This window comes from Ictidomys tridecemlineatus, chromosome X (genome assembly GCF_052094955.1).
Source record: "Ictidomys tridecemlineatus isolate mIctTri1 chromosome X, mIctTri1.hap1, whole genome shotgun sequence".
Taxonomy (NCBI): Eukaryota; Metazoa; Chordata; class Mammalia; order Rodentia; family Sciuridae; genus Ictidomys; species Ictidomys tridecemlineatus.
The window spans coordinates 13268699-13294119 of NC_135493.1; the positions used below are offsets into that span (position 1 = coordinate 13268699).

General features: G+C 39.3%; 2 protein-coding genes across 10 annotated transcripts in view; one reads left to right on the forward strand and one right to left on the reverse strand.

The window, feature by feature from the left end:
* Mcf2 (MCF.2 cell line derived transforming sequence) overlaps positions 1-24926 on the forward strand; it is a 153541-nt gene extending 128615 nt beyond the window's left edge. For 5 of the 9 annotated variants that reach the window (XM_078034192.1, XM_078034202.1, XM_078034200.1 and 2 more), the window contains one exon: positions 24831-24925. In XM_078034192.1, coding sequence (XP_077890318.1) covers positions 24831-24872 — 42 coding nt within the window. In that variant the 3' untranslated portion in view covers positions 24873-24925. Of the gene's footprint in view, positions 1-24830 lie in introns of all 9 variants that reach the window. The other 4 variants (XM_078034199.1, XM_078034197.1, XM_078034196.1 and 1 more) reach the window with 1 other exon arrangement.
* The window catches only part of F9 (coagulation factor IX), a 37875-nt gene continuing 13124 nt past the window's right edge, over positions 671-25421 (reverse strand). Inside the window, exons 5-8 of the mRNA XM_005325159.5 lie at positions 14284-14412; positions 12061-12269; positions 2852-2966; positions 671-2496 (exon numbers count right to left, since the gene is read on the reverse strand). Of these exons, the coding sequence (XP_005325216.1) occupies positions 1949-2496; positions 2852-2966; positions 12061-12269; positions 14284-14412 (1001 nt within the window). The 3' untranslated portion in view covers positions 671-1948. The remainder of the gene's footprint in view (positions 2497-2851; positions 2967-12060; positions 12270-14283; positions 14413-25421) is intronic.

A 25421-nucleotide genomic window follows, 5' to 3' on the forward strand; every position in this document is an offset into this window, starting at 1 on the left:
AAAGCCAGGCATGGCAGGATATGCCTGTAATCCTAGCGACTCAAGAGGCTGAGGCAGGAGGATTACAAGTTTGAAGCCAATCTGGGCAATTTAGGGGGGGACCTTGTCTAAAAATAATAAAAAGGATTGGGGATATAGCTCAGAGGTAGAGAACCCCTGGGTTCAATCCTCAGTACTATACATGTGAGCATTCTCACACACATACATACACAAAGACTCAAAAAAAAAAATAAACAAATCACAGACTGTCAAGGTCATAAAGGCTTTTGGAGAGTATTCTGTTAAAATCTCTATACAAATGGAGAAATCAAATTCCATAAGGGGTTGTGACTTTTCCCAGGTCATATTCACAGCTAATTAGAACCCATGCCATCCTAGGTGTATTGCATTCAGACACATTGTTCCGAGTGTTTTGCTGAATGTAGCATTTGGGATACCTCTATGTGAACTATTTAACAAGAAACATGGAGACATTTGAAAATATTTCAAATTTTATTGATACTTATGTTTATAAGACTAAAGTAGGAAGACTTTAAAGAAATCAATGAGTGAGGTGTGTCTGAGACTATGGCGGGGGCAGGGGGTGGGTTCCAAACATGATTTTGTCAGTAGTCCCACATCAATACAGAGTGACTGAGTCACATCAAATAAACTCACAAAAACTCAGTAGGAACTAGAACACCAGTTTATTAATTCATAAGTAGAATGACATGTTGATTGGTCAGCAGCCCTCTAGGAAATTCAGTAGAGAAAGATTAATCATAATCACAAAGTTCCTTGGTGAACATGGAATCAAAAAAAAAACGGGAGTTGGTTATCTGGGTGTAATGACTCAGCTCTTTGAGCCTGTGTGCCCTTCTCCACTGATGTATATATTAGCCAAGGAGATGATGCTCATGGTCTCTGATCTAGGAAACTTCTTGCTTGGCTCCAGGTAATGTTGGAGATATGCTGCTAATTTCTCCCTTAAAGACTCTGCTAGTTCTTGGTTACAAATGGAATGTTCTTTCTGTTAGCATTATTTTTTTTCCATACAGGGGATAAAATACCTTGGTTGATGTCAGCTTTTTTAATTAGTGACCTGCAAGCCTTGCCTTGATGGAACCATCCCCAGCCAGACTGCCATAATCACCTAGTGACAAACTCTTAGGGAACTGTTCTGGATGGCTCATTGAGATACACACACACTAGCTTAATGCTCTGAAAGGAACTTTCTCCACATGTTCTTCAATCACCTTCCTTCATCCCTATGTTATAAAAGTCAATCTGAGACTAAAATAAAAGAAAGCCAGGTTTTAATAGACACATACACCTATATATAGCAGTGAAACAGAATGCTCCCCTTACCACCTTTAATGACTGTGGAGGGGAAATGACCAAGAGGGAGTAAGAAATTGAAAAGTTAATTTGGAGATTGGGAGTCAGAAAAGAGAAAGGATTCAGGAATAAAGACAGAGAAAAATAAGAAGTGCTTCCAACAAGTTTTGACCTATTAACTATTCCTATGTTCTCTTTATGAATGTGGTGTTGGCCTTGTGATGGACTCGAGTAAAGATCCTGGATACTGACCTAATGAATGTTGATGTTTTGATGAGAGAGGCATGGAAGAGTTAGAACATGGAATGCTGTTAAGGAGGGAGAATCAGGTGAGTTACCACAATGGAGAACCATAGAACCTGCTGGGCAGGGTGGAGAGCTTCACAATTTTGGTAAGGGCTGAGCCCTTTGTAAATGGTGATGATTTCCTACCACACTTCATTTCTCTAGTGATTACATTTTCTAATCTACTTCCTCTAGTAAAATATAAATTCTAGATGGAATTCTCCCCTGCAAAGAGAAAAGGCAATGTTTATAGAAGTATATATTTAAATTCAACAAGACACAAGGAATTTAAAGGGCCCAATCCAGTTCCAATCCCAATGAATCAACCATGGAAATGCATTTTTCATTAATTGAGCTTTGTCTTTTCCTTAATCCAATTGACATACCGGGATACCTTGGTATATATTCCATATTTGCCTTTCATTGCACATTCTTCACCCCAGCTAATAATGCCAGTTAAGAAACTGGTCCCTTCCACTTCAGTAACATGGGGTCCCCCACTATCTCCTTGACATGAATCTCTACCTCCATCATGGAAGCCAGCACAGAACATGTTATTATAGATGCTGAACTTTGTGGACCGAAGGCATGTGGCTCTGTCAACAAGTGGAACTCTAAGATACTGAAGAATTGAAGCTGATCTCCCTCTATTGAAGATTCTTCCCCAGCCACTCACGTAGCCAGATCCAAATTTGAGGAAGATATTTGTGTATTCCCTGTTGGCAATGCAAATAGGTGTTACATAGCTGTTTAGTATTAAGGGTTCATCCAGTTCCAGAAGGGCAATGTCATGGTTGTACTTATTAATAGTTGCATTGTAGTTGTGGTGAGGAATAACTCGAATCACATTTCGCTTTTGCTCTGTATCTTCCTTCTCTTCAATGTTATATTCACCTATTGAAATAAATTTCATTTTAAGTCACAACTTTCATAGAAACAGATTTTCCATGTGTCTACTTGGTATCACTGAAAACTGACAACCAAGTCTCAAAATATTACCAAATCGTTCATGTTTGGTGGGGAAATTGATACCACAATAAATAATTGCATCCTATTGAGATGAGTGCTTTATGTATTCATCAAAAGAACTATGGGGCTTGAAGGATAGAGCAAGTTCTGAAATTATATTTCCTCTACCACTGGCCCAACTTAATTAGTAACAATCCTATTAGATCTTAGTAAAATATGATGTATCAATCCCATAGAAGGTTTAGCAATTGTATAGATTATTATCCTTTTGTTTATTTACCTGCAACAACCTCAATTTTAACACCAGGCTCAATACAGTGGGCAGCAGTTACAACCCATTTTTCATTGATGATGGAGCCACCACAGAAGGCATTGATTTTACCATTCAAAAGGACCTGTGGAAACAAATTAAGAATCTTACTGAACAATATATTTGTTCCAGAACAAAATAAATACATGTGCTATTAACAGGAGTAGGCAGAAACTTGGCTTGTAGGCACTGGCAGAAATGGCAAATTTCTGCAAGGTGTCACCTTTGTGGATGAATTAGGGTTTCTGAAACTCAAACCAAAAAGCCATTTCTGTAACTATCTTGAGGAAAATGCACAATGAGAGGCAGGAGAGATTTGGGGCCTTCGAGTTCCTTTCCCAGGTGAGTCAGATTTTCAGATGGCACAATTGCTTCATGGGATACAGCATGTATTTTAGGAAACACACTGACAACTCCTCCAGATGAATAGAGATATTGAGTCTCCTGTCTCTGCGTGTGGAGATCTCTTTGCTATAAATCATTTGAAAAAGAAAAGATGATATATTCTTCCAGGAGTTCTTTCAAGCCCCTTCCAAACTGGAATAGTATGAACTAGACTTAATGCCTCTATCAGGGCTGTGCATAAAGCCACCTAAGCGGTGGGGCACAGCAGGACTGGCAAGCTCCTTCCATTCTTTCCTATCCATACCCCACCCTGCCTGGCTGCATATGCAATCTGCCTTTGTCTTAAAAGGTCTAGTTAGCTGTGCTTTATTTTATTTGGGGGCAAAGTGGGCAAAGATAACCATTCATTCATCTGTATATTTTCTGCACAATCACAGAGGACAACGAATATTTCCAGCACCTTAAGGTCTAGATCTAGTTAGAGAATTTCAGGTCCAATGTAAGTGAGGGCCTTTCTCCATCTAAATTTTCCCAAAGAAAGCTGAGATATGTGAACACTAGAGGGCATACTCAACATTCAGTAAACTCTTCAGGAGCCCATGAGTTCTTTGTGAATGGATGCACTATTCCTAAGGCACTGGTAGCCCTAGGCATAAAATCATTCATAAACCAGAGAAAGCAGATGGTCAACTCCTTTATGTGTGGGTCAGAGATAGTCCCTGGGGCATGTTCTTTTGAAAGTTCTTCCAGTCCTGAATTCAACTTACTGAACACCTACTATGTCCTAGACTAGACACTGAATCACTAGCCTCTCACTGTGAGAGCTATAGGGACAGCTCATAATAGGCTTCATGATCTTTTCCAAACTCTGGCTCTCCCTTTCTGTTGCTTTTTATCTTAAAAAAGCTGTAAAACTACTGAAAAACCTCAAATAATAATATAATAAACATCAGTGTGTCCACCACCCAGATTTAACAATTATTCTAATTTTTTGAATATATATTGAGTGCTTATTTGGGGCCAATCCTTGTACTGTTTTGTATACATTTTATATCAAAACATAACATCCTCAAAGAAAGGCAGTAATAAAAAATGCTATCTCACAGGGTTATTTTGAAGATTAAAGGAGATAAGTTGTGTATATTGCCCAGCACTTTGGCCAGTATATAGATAACACATGTTAACTATCTTTATTGAAAAAAACATAATATCCTTATGGAATGATAGTAATATATCCATCCATAGATGTGCAAATTAAGGTTTAGAGATATGTATTAACTCCCCTCAAGTTAGCTAGTGGGATATAGAACCAAGTCTGCCTGACTCCAGTATTTGTACCTCTGAGCATCCAGTATCTCTTTAAATGGACCAAGGCAGGAGAATCACCTGGAGTGCTTGTAAAGTGCAGATTTGCAGGCTTATTGAAACTTAAAATATTTACTGCTAGGGGCTGGGGAAAATGAAGCTCTCTAGCATATTCTTACGTACGATTAAGTTAGACAAGTGTATTGCACTACTGAATCAGAATTCCCAAGGCTTGGTAATCTTTGTTTTAATAATGCTCACCCCATTGTATCAACATACTTTTTTGTGGGGGGAGGGGTATCAATGAGAAACGGAAATGTGAAGTCTTTTGTTCCAAAGCCAGGAAAAAAGTGTCACTGAAGATACTAAAATTCAAAATTTTTCTTTTCTTCAGTGATCTTTCTTGAAATGTTTATTTATTTTTCTTTTTTTAGCTTGATATTTAATATCATGCTCCCTTTGGCATGGGGATATTTGCTAGGAGAGTGTAGACCTTTACAGGTGCCCAGGGGTGGCACTCTACAGTTCAGCACACACACCCACAAGACTCCCTGTCTGCCAGCCACAGGTTACTGGACTCTATCACGGGAGGGTAAGTCAATCTTTCTTTGCCAGGGGGCCTACGGTACTACTGGTTTCCTATTGCAGCAATCAAGGCAGAGAGATAATTCCCAAGGGATTGCAACATTCATGTCAGGATGTACCCAAAAAGGAAACTGGCAAGAGGCTTGCCCCTAGCATTAATCCTTTAATTGTTCCATAGCCCATTTCTGGTCCAGAGATGCCTATGGCCATGTATGTCCCTTCCCCAGATAGCACAGAGCGTGTGCACCTGACCTCAATCCTCCTTGTGTCTGGGCCCAGGTCCTTGCCAGGGGAGAAGGGTGGCAACAGTAGTTGGGTAGAGACAAGGAGGAGGTGTATGTCTGGGCACCAGGGGTTGGGGGTGGCAGTGGTCATTGGGCAGGTGTGGAAGGGAGAGGCAGGGCTAGCTAAGGCACCAGGGGTAGAGGAGAAGGAGGTGAAGAAACTCTCTAGGGAGTGGTGAGAGGTGGAACTGCTTGGTAATCAAGCAGTTGGTAATCCCAGGTTCCAAGGCCCCAGTGCATGCTCTGTTGTCTCATTGGACTTCAGTTACACAGCACAAATGTAAGTATTAAACTCTAGATATGCCATCCTTCTCAGTATATAGCCTTCTGTAAGCATGCTGGTTATAAGACCATGTGTGAACTCTGACCCCAAGTGATTATTATCACCAAGAAAATGTGGGCAACATGATTCTATAATGGACGTGATGATTACAACTGAATGCATCCATTCAAGCAGGTGGAAATAAGAGTTTACCAGCCTAGATATCACATTGTTTCCCCTCCAGCCACTGTTTGAGGCAGGGCAGGGGTTTGTTTGTGGAAGCTGGGTATCTCTCAGTTTAGTGGGCTACTTAGGTCAGACTGAATGAATCCACAGCCTCTGGATACAGAGACTGTGATGTAGTTTGTCTGACTTCTGCCAAAGACTTGCTGCTTGATGTTTCTATTGCTTTCCAGTGGATGTCTGAGAAATATGGTTGTTCTTTTAAGCCCAAAGAGAATTCTTTGCCAATCCCTGATTGGTGTTAGAAATTTTAGCAAACATCTTTGCCAAAAAAGACCTCAAATATATATTTTTGCATTTAAAGATATTACAATTGGTATGGTTTTGGAATGCTTTCTTGGCTACCTCTGGACCAAATCTATATAAATATTAGATATTTGGGGGATGAGCTTTGTACTTGGCCAAGGACAAGTTCATATTAAGACACCACTTCAGAGAATGATGGAGGAAATGGGAAGGCATATGTTGTGAGCAAGATACCTGAGTTCTGATCTGTTAAACATTTTCATGATAGCCACAGCCTAACAGGAGCCTGTTTTTCCTCTTTTGGACACACACACACACACACACACACACACACACACACACATATCAAACACAACTACATTCATCTACAAAATACATACTCACAAAATTGCACTTATACTCTTCATGAAAATGCCAGTCCAGAGTACCAGTGGTTGCCCTGTTGTTCTCTTTCCAAGTGTTAATTCCAACCTAGCCTTTCCCTGTGATTTCAGCAAAACTTTTATTCTCCTTCTGTCACTCACTCCAACTTTCCAATAACACTTTTTCTGTATCTTTACTCTCATATACAAAGTAAAACCATTTCTACATGACCTATAACTTGCTATGCCTGCAGGCATGATTCAGTCAACCCATGGCCTTATGTCATTTTACTGGGCATAGAGGGGATACTCACTTTGGTTTTTAGTGGTTAACTTGAAATATGACATTATTTCAAATATACCATTATTTCAATTAGTTAATATTGAAATATATTTCATCAAACAGTCTTAGAGTATAATAGTCTAAATATTCTGTCCCAACTAGCTTTGTGGGTCCTGGTGTGATTATATATATATATCATGTTCCTATTTATCACCTGAGCTAGGAATAATACAGGGTCATCTTTTTTTCAAGAGACTATCTTTCTATTTTCATGTAACATACCCCTCCACACAAAAAAGCTGTGATTTATGCAAATGGTTACTCCACCTGCTATCTGCTACTGACTTGTGTCCTATTTGAATCATTGTAGCTAGCAGTATAGGGCAAGAGTGCAGGCAAATTTAAAGATAGCTGAAAGCCAGGGCTGAGGGAAGCCGAGACTGGGGAAAATGTTAAGATGCTTTAAAGATTTAGGCTAAGAATAGAATAAAGAATGGACAAACTGCTTCTTCAGACATTTTCTATAGGTTAAAATAGTTAAATATTAGGAAATGCATATGATACAACATGAGGACAGCTTAGTCACTTGGCTTCCATATTATTCCTTTTTTTTCAATGTGGTAGAATGATCTTCAGACTATTAAATGTGGAATAAATATGCCTCATACAGAACTGAAGCTTATGATAAAACAGAAAATAGACCAGGTACTTCACCTACAGAGCTAATCAGATCTTAACCCAAAGCAGTTCTTGGGTCAGTTTGTGCATGCTGAGAATTGTCAGATGGCAGGATCATGGGCTTGGGACCAAAACCAAATTAAAGCTCTAGAATCCCTGAAAAACATGTCACTCTTTCAAACCTGTCTCTCTGTCTGTATGTATATACACACTTATATATGCACATATGTATATATGAAATATATACACATATGTATGTGTTTTGCAGTGCTAGGGATAAAACCCAGGGTCTCTAACATGCTTGGCAAGTGCCCTACCACTGAGCCACGTGTCCTGCCTCAAACCTCTAAGCTTTTATGTTTGTTACAAGAGGTTGAACCCAGAGGCACTTAACCACTGAGCCACAACCCCAGATCTTTTTAGAGAAGGGGTCTCGGTAATTTTCTGAGGACTTCAGTAAGTTGCTGAGGCTAGCTTCGAACTCGCAATCCTCCTACCTCAGCCTCCTGAGACGCTGGGATTGACAGCGTGCACAGCCGCATTCCGCTCAAACGTCTCAGTTTTGCGGTGTTGATGAAACCAATCTGGTAATATAGGCGTTGTAATTTCCCTGTTCTCTATAATGTTCAAAGATTTTCTTCCCTTTGTAACTTGGGAAATTCAAGTCTTGTTTTAGTTCCCCATTCCACGAGATATGGTAACTGTAAGAAAATCTCCTTTCTGTTTCCAAGTAGGGCACTTAACCTTTTACTTTCTTTCTTCTTCTTAATTGTCCCTTCTGGGGCCTGCATCCTGCCCCTCCCAGCCCAAGCCAGCTGGGGGCGGAGGAGAGAGAAGGAAGAAGACCCCAGCTGTGACTCCTTCCCCTCCCCCGCCCCCAGCCTAACAACTCTCCGAGGGGGAAGCGCCTGAAGCGCTTGCGCCTCTGGCATTCTGGCTCAGCCCAGAATGGGGTTTGCTGCACTGCTCTAGAACCGTTGGGGGCTGCTGGGAGGCGACCATGTCCTGCGACGCGGCAGGGTTGGCACTTTCCTCTGGCCCAGCAGACTGAGGTGGAAGCCAGAGAATGAGGTAAAAAATGAGCGCTAGCGCGAACAGGCTACGGTTGGGATGGCGTCCCTGCCGTCCCTCAGCCTGCTCTCGTCTCCCGCCAGGTGAACCAAGTCCTATGAACTCCCGGGGCCACGCAGCGGCTGCTGTCTGTTCCCAGGAACAGAACATCTTTTCCCGTAGGCAGTTCCACAAATATTTGTTCTACCCACGTTTCCTCCCAAAGCCACCCAGCCTACCACTCAGCAGTGGCTGGAATCTGCCTGCAAACTTGCCGCTAAGACCACAGGGTGAACCACCCCACCCAGCCACCCCCCCCCCCCCCCGTGGGTCTCGCTGACAGCTCACCGACACCTTTTTCTTTTGACAGACTAAAAAAAGCTTTCTCAGTCCATTCAAACTGTTCATTACTCCTGGTGAAAGTGAACTCTATGTCCTTCTTTGTGGGATTTCTTCACCCTGAGTGATCACTTTATCCCTCACCCCTGCCAATTTGAAAGATGAAAGAATCAATTCTGAATAGAAAGGCTTTTATGAAACATCGGCACTTCCAAACACACTCTTTTCCAGATGATATTCTAAGTAGTATTTCATATTTCACAGCCAGAAGTATAATATGGTGGCCACTGAAACCCCAGCTGTTGTTTCCTTTCTCTTGGTCTTTAAAAATTTTTTTAGATGTTGATTATTTTATTCATTTATTTGTGGGGCTGAAAATTGAACCTAGTGCCTCACACAAGCTATGAAAGTGCTCTATCACAGTGCTACAACCCCAGACCCTGGTTGCAATCTTGTCTGCAACACATCTAGTATTTCCCATTCTACACATTAACCATGGTGTGGCCGAGATGGCCTTTCCACCAAGGAGGAATCATTCTGGCTTGTTTTATTTACTGTTCATCTTTGTCTAAAGGTGCCTTTTGGACATTCAGATAATCTCCAAGTTTTAAAAACCAATAACGTTTCCTGGGGAACTGGGTAGGTATGGAGAGAACATTCTCTGTTGAGGAAGGAAACAGTGTAGAGTCTTTCTCAACTATACTAGAAAAAGCTTAGTACTTTGCCTTTGCAAAAGAAGAAAATCTAGTGCTTGGTACACCCATAGTCAGTAGTCTTAGTGCATATGGGAGAAACAGGGAGTGAACATGTGTGCAAACATGAATTTGTGAGTAATCTTGAATGTTCCAAATGATCTTAGATAGTCAGGACAGGAAAAAGACCACAGGTCTTCTGTAAGTGTGCAGTGAGAAGAATACAAAAAGATTTGGAATGATGAGTATCATATCTTCTCACAGAACTGCAACCACAATCTATTAGTCTTTTTCTACTTAAAAAGGAAATAAAATGTCTGCCCGAGTTGCTTTCTTTTAGGAAACGCATTGCATTTGTTAAAACACTGCCAAGCATCTGGTTTAAAGAGGATTGGTGGGAAATAGACATTATGAGACTAAACAGAGACTTTATCCACCCCTTCTCCTGTTTTGGTTCTCATTTAATTATATTAGCCATTTCATTTCTGGTATGACAAGGGGGCAACGCTAAACTCACATTGCGTTCATCCTGGGATTTAAAAAGAAGTTGGATTTTTTAAACAGGAAACCAATAGGGCTAGGTATGTAGCTCAGTGGTAGAGCACTCCAAAAAAAAAAAAAAAAGGAAGTGATGTTCTGAACTAATAACACAGGCTCCCTGGCTTCTCTACTATAAACACTGCTTTATGTCCCACAAGCCCAAGGAGGATAATTGTCATAAAGTAGGATCTTTTCTTATAACCACCTTATTCATGTAAATCAGATACTTAATGAATGAAAGCGCAAACAAGAAAAAGAGAATGAAGAAAGGTGAGTGGACAAGGTCAATTTTAGCAGGACTACGAAGAATGGTAAAGACGTGGATGAGTAAAGGAAGGGTGGTTTGGTGGGTGAGGGAAAGGGCACTGGTAGGGTGCCTTTAAGTGGGGACACAGGGACATACAGTGTACTTTATTGGCTAGAAGATCAGGTCCAACAAAATACTGTATTAAAAAAAAACAAAGACAAAAGGAAGGAAAATATTATGTCTTGGTTGTAATGTTGTGTTACCGTGTGGTACCTTTCTCTACAATGTCCCCATGTCCTGAGGCCTATGTTTAATATCTTTCATTTATTATGTTGGAAAACAGCAAGCATTCTGAAGAATGGATAAATACATAGCTAGTCTAAGAAAATTTCAGTGGTGTTAAACCTGGAGACATTTATCTGGCTTTAATTGTTACCCATTTGATGATTGCAAAGTCTTTAAAGCTACCACTCTGTGATGGCAGAATTTCAAACCTCAGTAGAGAAAGTATTTTGGAGTGAAGCATCCTTGAAATAACTACCAAATATGATTGTGGCCACTAGGGAGTTTTAAATTAGAGTAAACTAATATACATATGCACTCTCCAATAGAAATTTATGCAGTGATGGAAGTATTCTATTTACACCTGCCCTGGTCAGTACAGTAGCACTCACTACATGTGGCTATTATGCACTGGAAATGTGGCAGGTGTGATTAAAGATTGAATTTGTAAGTTTACTTACTCATAATTAATTTAAGTAACCACATGTGGCTAGTGGTTACCATTTTGGACAGCACAACTTTCCATAAGGACCAGCCTGGCTCCTTGCCTTGAGATGGAGAGGAGGTGGCTTATCCCTTCTCACAGATGGAATCACTTAGGCTTTAGCTATAGGAATAGTTACAACCCTGGTTTTGCTACAAATCTAGCTGTTGGTAGTTACATAAAAATGTGCATAGGTAGTTCTGTTTATGTAGGTTGTCTGTAGAACACCCTGGAAGAAACTAGGTAGAAAGAGTCCACTGTTTGGTGTTTTGAATGCTGGATTATGTAATATGTTTGTTTCCTTTGCACCAGTGATTTTCAAATTGTAAATGTGCCTCAGAATCACCTGGAGGGCTTGCTTATACACAGAGGCTGGGCCCCACACAAGTGATTCTGATTCAGTAGATCTGTGGTGGAGCATGAGAATTTGCATTATTAATAAGTTCCCAGGTGACTCTACTGCTACCACACTGAAAACCAGAGTAATGGATCAAGCCCCCATTTCATGTCCTGACTCTAAGAACCATTCTTGCCTTAATCCTTCCTACAAGAGTCCTTTGCTCCCTTAAAAATAATCCAGTTTCTCTGGGCCAAGAAACTTTTTGACTCTCACCAGTTTCCCCAGGGGCTGAGCTGGAGCAGTACCTTGAACTCTAGTATCTGTGACCTCTCTTCCAGACCTCCCTATTGGTGACCAGTTAATTGCTTGCTGGAATCTTGCTGTGTTCTTTCTTTGATGCCAAATTCTTCTTGACCTTTTATGGTAGCTGTCCCTGGACTTCTCTTTCCCCAGATGCTCATCTATCAGGACTGTCACGTTGCTTACTACTGAAACTTACCTAAATACTTGTCTCACCTCACAAGTCTTGCCAGTGGCCTAGCTTCAGCTTCCCACCTGGCCTGTCTTTTACCAGCTGAACTCCAGTTTTGACACACAATCAGTATAGAGTACCTGCCAAGGGAATTGACCTGGTTTGGCGTTTTCTCCACCAACAACCCGAGTGAAGTCATTAGATGGCTCAGTGCTTTGAGTGATGTTATCCAAAATGAATTCTTCAGCTTCAGTAGAATTCTCATAGTCCATATTAGAAAAAATAGTCTCAGCACGGGTGAGCTTCTTAGAAGTGTTTGACATAGAAATTCTTCCACATGGAAATGGCACTAGAAAAATAGAAAAAAAATATTAGCATTCCAATATTTTTCATTGGCTAATGGAAGATACATTTTGAAAATGGAGAATGAGGCCAATTCCTGTCACTTCTGAGAAGCAGGCCCATCAACATTAAAAAATCTAATCAATGAATATAGTTGATTGCATTATTTTCATGGAAAGTTTTCAAAACCTTCATGGAAAGAACATTTGGCTCCAGAATCCATCATCTTGATGGAAATAGGTGTTCTGGAATCAAATTTGGTAGGACTTTTTATAAAGTCTCATGACTTTGTTTAGTTTCTTTACTAACATTGTACTTCCAGGTGCTGTCCCTGAATGGAAGTTGAATGCTTTGTGCCATTAGATTAATGGGACTAATTAGTGAATGGAACTTCTGCTGGTTATCATTAACAGGATTTCTTGACTAGAATGCCCTCTAGTATCCAAGGTGGATTTCATGTGTTTTTTGAAGTGAGATCATTTTGGTTCAATTACCTGGCTGTCAATTATTAACCAAAAAGTTTACTAATATGATTATCACAGCTGTATTTACCTGGAACTTGAACACCTCTTTGAGTTGGTTTATTCCCTGTCCCCTGGCCCCCAATCATCTACAGCTACACTGGGGACTACCAAAATGGAAATTTGTAGTCAAACAAAGTCACCTTATACTTCATTTTCATTTCTCACTTTCCTCCTAGAGACTTTCCTTATAACAGACATTTCTATAGCAACCAGCTGTGGGAAAGTATCATGAAGGCAGCATGTGGTTGAGAAAACAGGAAATTAGTTTCAAAATACTTATGTATAAATATACATGATCAACAATGCTGAGAGAAAAGGGACCATTATATTTGAAAAGGCAGAAAAGCTTATTTTAGGTTTGGCCTACTTATTCTGCTAAAGCAAAGGCTACATTCAAATATAACTCATAATGGTTGGAGGTGGCTCTCAATTCTTTTTCTCTCTCATAGAAGGGCTTAGCTACTATGCCATTTGTCTACATTGGAAAGTAGCTTTGTAAAGTTAAATACACAAGTGTGTGTGTACATTCATATATACACACACTCCTCCCAGGAAGGCAAGCTTTAAGGCAGTATATGTGAAGAACCAGGCAGAAGATTAGGTGGACAGGCCCTAAAGCATTAGAGATTCTTTATTTTAGTTGCAGTATGTATATTCCTGGATTCTGGTCCTTACTTTAATTTCCTCTGCCTGATGCATTGCTGAAATAGGTATTGAACCCAATTACAGAGGAATGGTGCATGATTTGATGCACCAATTTAATAAAATAGCAGGCTTTGGAAATGCAAAAGAAATTATGTGTAGCTTGCTTCAAAAAAGTGTCTCATTCATCAAATATAATTAATCGTGCAGAGCCTAATGTTTTTCAGAACAAAGTTTCTACTGCTTTTGTCTTCAGAGAAGAGCAGCATGAGGTTGGAGTATAGATGTACTGAATATACCAATCAACTGTCAACATGGTGGCATGGTCAGCATGACTGAGAAACATTGTTTTATTCCTTCTGTAACATAGTGCTGATCAGCCTAGCAGAACTTAAACAGTTAGTTGCTGGAAACATTCTGACACTCTGTATAAACTCAGCTTAAGGCTCAAAGTCAGGAAATAACTTTCTTAGAGTATACTAGTCAGGCCCTGACAGTCTCATGCTTAAAATTCACCAGCCTTCTACTAGAAGTCTGGTACAGTACTATATTACTACATTAATTTGACTTGATGAATTACAAATATATACAGAAATCACACAAATCAATTGCTTTGTGATTTAAAGGTCAGAGAAAAAAATCGACACAAAAAAGATTGTGGATAATAACAAAATTTATATTTAAAATGATGATATAATTTTGAAAAATAATTTGTCCATTTCATGCTATTGATCTTTTGTTTGATTTCAAAAGGAAGTACATGCAAGTAGGGATTAAAATTAGGGAGTTAAAATGCCAAAGGTTCAAATATATATTTTCTTAAAAAAAAACAAAACAACTTATTTAGATTTTGACCTGCTGGTTCACACGACTTTTGGTTTTCTGCAAGTCGGTATCCCTCAGTACAGGAACAAACCACCTTACTATCAGTGCCTGTTTTACAAAACTGCTTGCATCTGCCATTCTTGATGTTGCATGTTGCATCTGGAAGAAAGCAAAATAGCACCATTTAACATGCCTTTCTAAAAAGTACATGGAACTACTGACTCACATATGGGTCAAATGTAAGCTGGGAGTATTCATAGTGAGAAGCTTGGGAGCCTGGAGCAAATAATGGGAAGAAAAATAAAATTTTCAGGCATAAAATAGTGGCAGTAGTATTTTGATTTGGTGTAAAGCTAAATGACTAGATATTTTATTTTCATTAAATCATGGACTGCAATTAAAATCTTACTTATTGAAATGTAACACAAATTCAGAAAAGAATATAAAACTTTTGTATGAATTTTCACAAAGCAAATGAATCTGTTTAAATGCTGCACACATCAATACATAGGACATTATCAAAACCCCCCAATTCTCCTGACGCTCCCTCCTAATCACTCTATCTTTCTTCCTTTTCAAAAGTTACCAGTTCCTGAACTTCATATAAATACTTACAATATGTACTCTTCTGTATCTTTCATTTAACATTTTATCTATAGGTTCATCTATGTGATTTTGTATTGCTATAGTTTATTCACATTGTTGTGTAGTATTCCATTGTATTACTATTACAACTTTATTCAGCCATTCTACTATTAATAGATATTTGTGTTGTTTTCAGTTTTTGGCTTTTATATATAATGGTTTAATAAACATTTTGTACATATATTTGGTGATATAAGAATGTGATTTTACTGGATTTATGTGTATCAGTCAAATTATTGGATCATATGTTTAGGTTTAGTAGATACTGCCAAACAATTTTCTGAAGCAATTGTACAAATTTAAATTTGTACCATCAGTGTATAAGAGTTCTAGTGTGTGTGTGGCGGGGGGCGGGGGGATATTTTCTTTCACTCTGTGACTTGCCTTTTCTCTCTAGTGTCATTTTATCAATTTTTCCTTTGTAGTGCATACTTTTTGTATGCTATTTAAGAGAGATTTCCTTATCCCAAGTTCATGAATTTAAAAACTTATTGTTTTATAGTTCACATATAGATCTTGAATCCACTTGTATTTGATTATGATACATGGTATATTGTAGGTATGTATTTGCCCTTCTATGGATATATAATTGATCCCTCACTATTTGTTAAAAGAGCAATCATTCCCTACAGTGGCACCTCTGTCATAAATCAAGTTTCTATATGTGTGTATGTATGTTTCTGAACTCTCTGGTGTTCCATTGATCTATTGTCTACCCTTGTGTTAATACTACACCATCTTAATTAACATGTCTCTCTAACTCTTGTAGTAGTACTTTTACTACTACAATTTTATTCTTTCTCAAAATTGTCTTGGCTATCCTTGGCCCTTTGTATTTCCATGTATTTCCATTTTAGAACTAGCTTGGTAGTCCTACTCCACGTATACAAAAAATATGCCTGCTGGAATTTTGATTGGTGTTGCACTAAATCCATTAGGAGATAATTGTTATATTTACTGTATTGTATCCACTAATCCATGAAGATAGCCTATCCATTCATTTATTTAGGTCTTCCTTAATTTTCTCAAAATGTTCCATATTTTTGTGTAGAATTTTTTTTACATTTTTATTATTTCATTCCTAAGCATTAATCTTTTATTCTATTATAAAACTTCTTTTTAGTCTTGGTTTGACCATGTAACCAAGCTTGGACAACTGGATGCTCCCATCTAAGCATCTGAATTTGGAGTGTATGATCAAAGAAGCTGACACATCATAGAGCTCAAACCCAGGGCAGAAGGGACACCCCTAACCCAACTGTCCTGTGTATGACTTCATTGTATTTCTTTCCTTCATTATAACATTGTTCCAGACTATTTTCTGAGCACAGTTCTCCAGACTGCTCATAAATTCTGTAAATTCTCCTTCCAATATATTTCTTTTTTGCCTGTTTCAAAAAAAATCTAGTGAGAATATATCAGATAAGGAAAATTAAAAGTTCAGAGAGTTAAATTGATATGCAGTTCCATCCAGATTCAAAAGCTAGTGACCTTAACCAATACTCTATGATTTCACCTTTATTTTGTTATTTATTGTTTGTTTGATCCATTTTGTCAACAGAATCACTTTTACTAGCTCCACATTGAAAAGCAAAATATCAGTACAAGAAAGCTACATGTGCATACATTAACATTCAATCTTCTCCCATAAATACCTGGAAACTGATATTTACTAACATGTAATTATGTACTCAGTGCTTTTAAAAATATGATTTAAATTTATTGGTGACAATCATAATGCATACACATGTAAATTTGTATTGCATACTACAGAAAATAAATATATCCGGCAAATAAAAAAAAACAAACTTCTTTTTAAATTCTTGCTGTCTATAGGCACATAATCAATATTTGTATGTTGACTATATGTTCAGCAGCCTTTCTCTGTATATTATTTCTTCAAATTATTTAGGTGCTTTGGGTTTTCTATATGTGCAATCATTTTTTCTGAAAATTACACTTTTATTACTTTTAGCAAACAAGAAAAGCAGCAACAATCTCTTAATTTTCTGTAGATACTGCCTGTCTACACTGAGGTGTAGTATTTATTGCTTAGTTATTCTAGAAGTTGCTTGGCTTCCAGAGCTAGCCAGTTTGACAAGTTACCTCCAGAAGTAGAAGCTGGAGATCTCTAGAAATAGCAGTATTGGGGAGTCCATAAGGGCCTATAGGCAACGTGAAGATAAGTATAAAACACAAGAGGGAGAGGGAAGAAGATGGCGGCGAAGGGAGTGCATCACCCCAGTGTGCCGCATCACTGAGCCAGTGAAAGAAGATATGAAACGGCTGAAGGATATCTTGTTGGGAATTTCCAGTGAAATTGAGGCGCTACAGAATCTAATAGACAGGTTTCCATCGTGCGAGGTTCGGCAGTGGGAGCTCCATTTCTCTGCACGGAGGGTCGCATAGCCTGATCGCTCTGCGGCTGGTTGTCTGTGGCGCGCGCTGGGGATCGGCAGGGTGCCGGAGTGGGAGAACAGCGAGGAGAGGGAGAACAGCGATACGGATTCGGAGGGCTCCTGCCAGTGATACATCAGCAGCGCTTGGTGCGGAGTTCCGGCTTGAGACAGAGGAGAGAAGCGGTGGTTCCAGTCACCGGTCTGGCCACGGAGGACGGCGGCCGCCATCTTGGAGAGATGATGTAATCATCCCATTGTTCTGCTGATCTCAGCTCATTCAGCTACGGAACAGGTGAATTCAGGCTGGTATTTGCCTGCGTCTAGCAGACAGATTTCTTGCTCAGGATCGGGACTGGGGATCTTGTGGAGAATACTCTTGAAGGCTCGTGCCTGGCAAGGCGTGCGCCGGGCACTGAGCAGCGGGACTTGGGTTCCCGGGACTTGGGTTCCCGGGGCTAACCGGGCCCAGGTCTGAGGAATCTGCAGAGACTGCCTGTGAAGGCGAGCTCCGAGTGGAGCATGCGCTGAGCTTGGGGCGACTGGGTTCTGACTCCCGGGGGACAGTTTTGGCCTGGGGCTGGGGAACCCGTGGGGGTCGCTCGCTGGAGCCAGCTCCCAGCGGAGAGAGTGTATCTGGATCGGAAAGGCGGGGTTCTTGCTACCTAAGCTGCTTTGGCCCAAGGCTAGGGAACCGGCGGTGACTGCTTCTCGGCCAGGGTCCTGCTGGGTGCTGTGGGGGCAGAGTGGAGCTTCCACCTGCGCCCAGAGCAGGCCAAGTGACCCATCGGCGTGGTATCATGAAACCCCAAATGCAGCTGGGGCTGAAGAGAGAAGCCGCCCACGCCTAGAATAGGACCAGCGACCCACTGGCAAGACAGGCCAGGTAGCTTGCCAACGTGGTGGACACGTAACACTGAGGCAGTCGCGTCACACTGGTTGGAGTGGGGGTGGAGCAGGGTCGCCGCCCGGGTCCGGAGGGGGCTCAGCGACCCGTTGGAGAGGTAGTCAGGTACCCCCATTGGGAGTGGGGGCTGTGCAGAACTGCGACCCACCGGCCTAGAGGTCTGCCAGCGTGGTAGACACGTCACACCAATTGGAGTGGGGGCACAGCAGAGCCGCCACCCACATCCAGATCAGGACCAACGACCCCAGGGCGTGGTAGTTACGTTACCACAATTGGAGTGGGGTCAGAGCAGAACAGCCACCAGTGCCTGCAGTGGGGGCAGACCTGCGACCAATTAGTGTGGTAGACAGACCACCCTAATTAGGGGAGGAGCACAGCCACTACCCGCCCTGCAAGGGAGACTTCCCAACTATACAAGAGCAATATAAATAAATAGGAGGTAAATTTCAAAAAACACAACAGTTGCACCAGCAGAAAGAAACGCGAGCAGTATGAAAAGACAAGGAAAGAAAGGACCACAAGCAATGCAGGTCAACTCAACTTTAGAAGAGGTAATAGCTGCAACAGACGGAATGTCAGATAAAGAGTACAGGATATATATGCTTCAGATGATCTGGAGTCTCAAGGAAGACATGAGACAGCAAAATCAGACAATGAAAGATCACATTGACAAACAAATCCAGGAAGTAAAAGATCAATTTCACAGGGAGATAGAGGTAATAAAAAACAAACAAATTGAAATCCTAGAAATGCAGGAATCATTAAACCAACTTAAAAACTCAATTGAGAATACTACCAGCAGATTAGATCACTTAGAAGAGAGAACATCAGACAATGAAGACAAAGTATTTCAACTGGAAAAGAACATAGACAGCTCAGCAAGTCTGCTAAGAAACCATGAGCAGAACATCCAAGAATTATGGGACAATATCAAAAGACCAAATTTAAGAGACATTGGGATACAGGAAGGCACAGAGCTCCAAACTAAAGGAATAAACAGACTATTCAGTGAGATTATACAAGAAAACTTCCCAGACATGAAGAATGAGACAGAATCACAAATCCTAGAAGCCTACAGGACGCCGAATGTGCAAAATCATAAGAGATCCACACCTAGACACATTATAATGAAGATGTCCAACATACAGAATAAGGAGAGAATTTTAAAAGCTGCAAGAGAAAGAAAGCAGATTACATTTAGGGGCAAACCAATCAGGATAACAGCTGATCTCTCAACACAGACCCTGAAAGCTAGAAGATCCTGGAATAACATATTTCAAACACTGAAAGAAAATGGGTTCCAACCAAGAATCGTGTATCCGGTGAAATTAAGCTTCAGGATAGAAGATGAAATTAAAACCTTCCATGATAAACAAAAGTTAAAAGAATTCGCAGCTAGAAAACCATCTCTTCAAAAAATCCTTGGCAAAACATTACAGGAAGAGGAAATGGGACAGTAAAGGGGGAAAAATAGTTAAAGAGGATAACAAATCAGGTTTAGAAACATCAATAAACAAATATGGCTAGAAGAACAAATCATATCTCAATAATAACCCTAAATGTTAATGGCTTAAATTCACCAATTAAGAGACACAGGCTAGTAGAATGGATCACAAAAGAAGAACCAACAATATGCTGCCTACAGGAGACGCATCTGATAGAAAAAGATATTCATAGACTGAAGGTGAAAGGTTGGGAAAAATCATACCACTCATATGGAATGCGGAAACAAGCAGGAGTGTCCATACTCATATCTAATAAAATAGATTTCAAGCCAAAGTTAATCAAAAGGGATAAAGAAGGACACTTCATACTGCTCAAGGGAACCATACACCAACAAGACATAACAATCATAAATATATATGCCCCAAATAATGGTGCGGCTGTGTTCATCAAGCAAACTCTCCTCAAGTTCAAGAGTCTAATAGACCACCATACAATAATCATGGGAGACTTCAACACACCTCTCTCACCATTGGACAGATCTTCCAAACAAAAGTTAAATAAAGAAACTATAGAACTCAATAACACAATTAACAACCTAGACTTAATTGACATATATAGACTATACCACCCAAAATCAAGTAGTTACACTTTTTTCTCAGCAGCACATGGAACCTTCTCAAAAATAGACCATATATTATGTCACAGGGCAACTCTTAGACAATATAAAGGGGTAGAGATAATACCATGCATCTTATCTGATCATAATGGAATAAAACTGAAAATCAATGATAAAAGAATGAAGGAAAAATCAAGCATCACTTGGAGAATGAACAATAGGTTGCTGAATGATCAATGGGTTTTAGAAGACATCAAGGAGGAAATTAAAAAATTCCTAGAGTTAAATGAAAACACAGACACAACATATCGGAATCTATGGGACACATTGAAAGCAGTTCTAAGAGGAAAATTCATTGCTTGGAGTTCATTCCTCAAAAAAAGAAAAAACCAACAAATAAATGATCTCATACTTCATCTCAAAATCCTAGAAAAAGAAGAGCAAAACAACAGCAAAAGAAGTAGAAGGCAAGAAATAATTAAAATCAGAGCTGAAATAAATGAAATTGAAACAAAAGAAACAATTGAAAAAATTGACAAGACTAAAAGTTGGTTTTTTGAAAAAATAAATAAAATTGACAGACCCTTAGCCATGCTAACGAAGAGAAGAAGAGAGAGAACTCAAATTACTAACATACGGGATGAAAAAGGTAATATCACAACAGACACTTCAGAAATACAGAAGATAATCAGAAATTATTTTGAATCCTTATACTCCAATAAAATAGAAGATAGTGAAGGCATAGATAAATTCCTTAAGTCTTATGACCTGCCCAGATTGAGTCAGGAGGATATAGACAACCTAAACAGACCAATAACAATAGAGGAAATAGAAGAAACCATCAAAAGATTACCAACTAAGAAAAGCCCAGGACCGGATGGGTATACAGCAGAGTTTTACAAAACCTTTAAAGAGGAACTAACACCAATACTTTTCAAGCTATTTCAGGAAATAGAAAAAGAGGGAGAACTTCCAAATTCATTCTACGAGGCCAACATCACCCTGATTCCGAAACCAGACAAAGACACTTCAAAGAAAGAAAATTACAGACCAATATCTCTAATGAACCTTGACGCAAAAATCCTCAATAAAATTCTGGCGAATCGGATTCAAATACATATCAAAAAAATTATACATCATGATCAAGTAGGATTCATCCCTGGGATGCAAGGCTGGTTCAATATACGGAAATCAATAAATGTTATTCACCACATCAATAGACTTAAAAATAAGAACCATATGATCATCTCGATAGATGCAGAAAAAGCATTCGACAAAGTACAGCATCCCTTTATGTTCAAAACTCTAGAAAAATTAGGGATAACAGGAACGTACCTTGACATTGTAAAAGCAATCTACGATAAGCCACAGGCCAGCATCATTCTGAATGGAGAAAAATTGAAGGCATTCCCTCTAAGATCTGGTACAAGACAGGGATGCCCTCTCTCACCACTTCTGTTCAACATAGTCCTCGAAACACTGGCCAGAGCAATTAGACAGACGAAAGAAATTAAAGGCATAAAAATAGGAAAAGAAGAACTTAAATTATCACTATTTGCAGATGATATGATCCTATACCTAGCAGACCCAAAAGGGTCTACAAAGAAGCTACTAGAGCTAATAAATGAATTCAGCAAAGTGGCAGGATATAAGATCAACACGCATAAATCAAAGGCATTCCTGTATATCAGTGACAAATCCTCTGAAACGGAAATGAGGACAACTACTCCATTCACAATATCCCCCCAAAAAATAAAAATACTTGGGAATCAACCTAACAAAAGAGGTGAAAGATTTATATAATGAAAATTATAGAACCCTAAAGAAAGATATAGAAGAAGACCTTAGAAGATGGAAAAATATACCCTGCTCATGGATAGGTAGAACTAACATCATCAAAATGGCGATATTACCAAAAGTCCTCTATAAGTTCAATGCAATGCCAATCAAAATCCCAATGGAATTTCTTGTAGAAATAGATAAAAGAATCATGAAATTCATATGGAATAATAAAAGACCCAGAATAGCAAAAACAATGCTAAGCAGGAAGTGTGAATCAGGCGGTATAGCGATACCAGACTTCAAACTATACTACAGAGCAATAGTAACAAAAACAGCATGGTACTGGTACCAAAACAGGCGGGTGGACCAATGGTACAGAATAGAGGACACAGAAACCAATCCACAAAACTACAACTATCTTATATTTGATAAAGGGGCTAAAAGCATGCAATGGAGGAAGGATAGCATCTTCAACAAATGGTGCTGGGAAAACTGGAAATCCATTTGCATCAAAATGAATCTGAACCCCTATCTCTCGCCATGCACAAAAGTTAACTCAAAATGGATTAAGGAGCTTGATATTAAATCAGAGACACGGCATCTGATAGAAGAAAAAGTTGGTTATGATCTACATACTGTGGGATCGGGCCCCAAATTCCTCAATAGGACACCCATAGCTCAAGAGTTAACAACTAGAATCAACAAATGGGACTTACTCAAACTAAAAAGTTTTTTCTCAGCAAAAGAAACAATAAGAGAGATAAACAGGGAGCCTACATCCTGGGAACAAATCTTTAATCCACACACTTCAGATAGAGCCCTAATAACCAGAATATACAAAGAACTCAAAAAATTAGACAATAAGATAACAAATAACCCAATCAATAAATGGGCCAAGGACCTGAACAGACAGTTCTCAGAGGAGGACATACAATCAATCAATAAGTACATGAAAAAATGCTCACCATCGCTAGCAGTTAGAGAAATGCAAATCAAAACTACCCTAAGATACCACCTCACTCCAGTAAGATTGGCAGCCATTAGGAAGTCAAACAACAATAAGTGCTGGAGAGGATGCGGGGAAAAGGGCACTCTTGTTCATTGCTGGTGGGACTGCAAATTGGTACAGCCAATTTGGAAAGCAGTATGGAGATTTCTTGGAAAGCTGGGAATGGAACCACCATTTGACCCAGCTATTCCCCTTCTCGGTCTATTCCCTAAAGACCTAATAAGAGCATGTTACAGAGACACTGCTACAACGATGTTCATAGCAGCACAATTCACTATAGCAAGATTATGGAATCAGCCTAGATGCCCTTCAATAGATGAATGGATAAAAAAAAAATGTGGCATTTATACACAATGAAGTATTACTCTGCATTAAGGAACGACAAAATCATAGAATTTGGAGGGAAATGGATGGCATTAGAGCAGATTATGCTAAGTGAAACTAGTCAATCGTTAAAAAACAAATACCAAATGACCCCTTTGATATAAGGGGAGTAAACAAGGACAAGGTAAGGACGAAGAGCTTGAGAAGAAGATTTACATTAAACAGGGATGAGAAAAGGGGAGGGGAGGGGAGGGGGGATAGTAGAGAATAGGACAGACAGCAGAATAAATACATCAGACACTAGAAAGGCAATATGTCAATCAATGGAAGGGTAACTGATGTGAAACAGCAATCTGTATACGGGGTAAAGTTGGGAGTTCATAACCCACTTGAATCAAACTGTGAAAGATGATGTATTAAGAACTGTGTAATGTTTTGAACGACCAACAATAAAAAAAAATAATAAAAAAATAAAAAAATAAAACACAAGAGGACAAAATAGGATTTTTTTAAATGCTAAAGATATTATGTGTTGACAGTGCTAAGCATTACATTCTTACTCTCCTGTGAAATCTCCTATATTAATTTGAAATATCTTTCTTTGTCTCCTGTAAAGCTTTTTATCTTGGATTCTATTTTTTCTGATGTTAGGATTGCTTTGATGGTTTTCTTTCTGTTAACATTTACCGGATAATTCTTTTTATATCTGTTTCTTTTCGTCTCTTGGTGTAATTTTATTTTAGGGATCTCTTTTGTCAACAATATGCAATTAGATTTTAACTCCAGACTGAACGTTGTCATTAATAGATTAGTTGAACCCTAATTCACATTAATTGTGATTCTTAGTATAGTCAGTTTATTCCTGCTATCTTATTTTGTATTTTCAAATTATTGTGCTTTCTTTTGTTTCTCCTATGCCATCACAATAACAGAAAGTAGCATGGTTCAGGGCTTGCTAGCTGAGACCTGCTGAGATAAGAAAAGTAGGCTCTGCCCTTGGGCCTCTATCTCTAGCACAGTATCAGAATCCAGTGAATATAAGACACCTTCTACTTATATACTCAACTACTGTACACCTTTCCATAGAAATGCTTGGTGCAGTTATCATAGACAGTTTGACAATGAGTGACTGTATTAGATGCCTCCTGTGTACCACCTTTATTACCACCTCTCAACCTTATCTATGTCTTTTACTAGTACTGTAGTGATGAGCTCTACATGTACTTCTACTGACTTCACATGAGAGCAGCTTTGAATCATCTTGGCTTATATCTGGTCTTTCACATCTTGCCTTGGGGCTTCCCTGATGAGGTGTGGGATGCTATATGACTCTCTGGGTGCCCAAGCATACCCAGTTGGGAAATGGGGGATGGTAATGTCCCATAGGCTGAACTTTTGACCAATGGGAGAGATGCTGATGGACAAATTATTTCACCTCTTCTTGTCTTTCAGGTGGACTATCCTGAGATCAGTGCCCCTGTCTTTCGGAGATAATCCCAGGAGATCCAGCAGACAGCTACAGTTATAGGCAAGTAATCGGATTACTGATTCTCTTATTGGTTCTCCTTTCCTCACAGACTCATTCTCCTGTCCCTTACACTTTCCCCCTAGGACTTCACATTCTAGTAAATAAACTTATGTTAAGAGGCTCTTTATTATGGGGGAACTCAAGCTAGCAGAGTGACTATATGGTATTGGAGAATATCATGAATTTTTAAGTGGTAAATCTAAATTTTAAAATTCTCATTTATATATGCTAGCACACAGCTAAAGTAATAATTAATTCATACTCCTTACTGATACTTTAGGAAATAAATGGAGGCAAATCAGCTCTCATCAGGTGAACAAAGGGACCAGTCTGAGCTTTAATCTTTGCTACTAATAATACACCAAGTGCATGATCCAAAAAGATGACATTTTGTCTTTTTATTTACTTATTTTTAGGACTATTTTTCTTAACAAATGCTGATAATATCCCTAGCTCTTTGCTTGTTTCTGGCTATAATATTGTTTACAAGAAATGCTAAAGTGTTCAGCCAAATC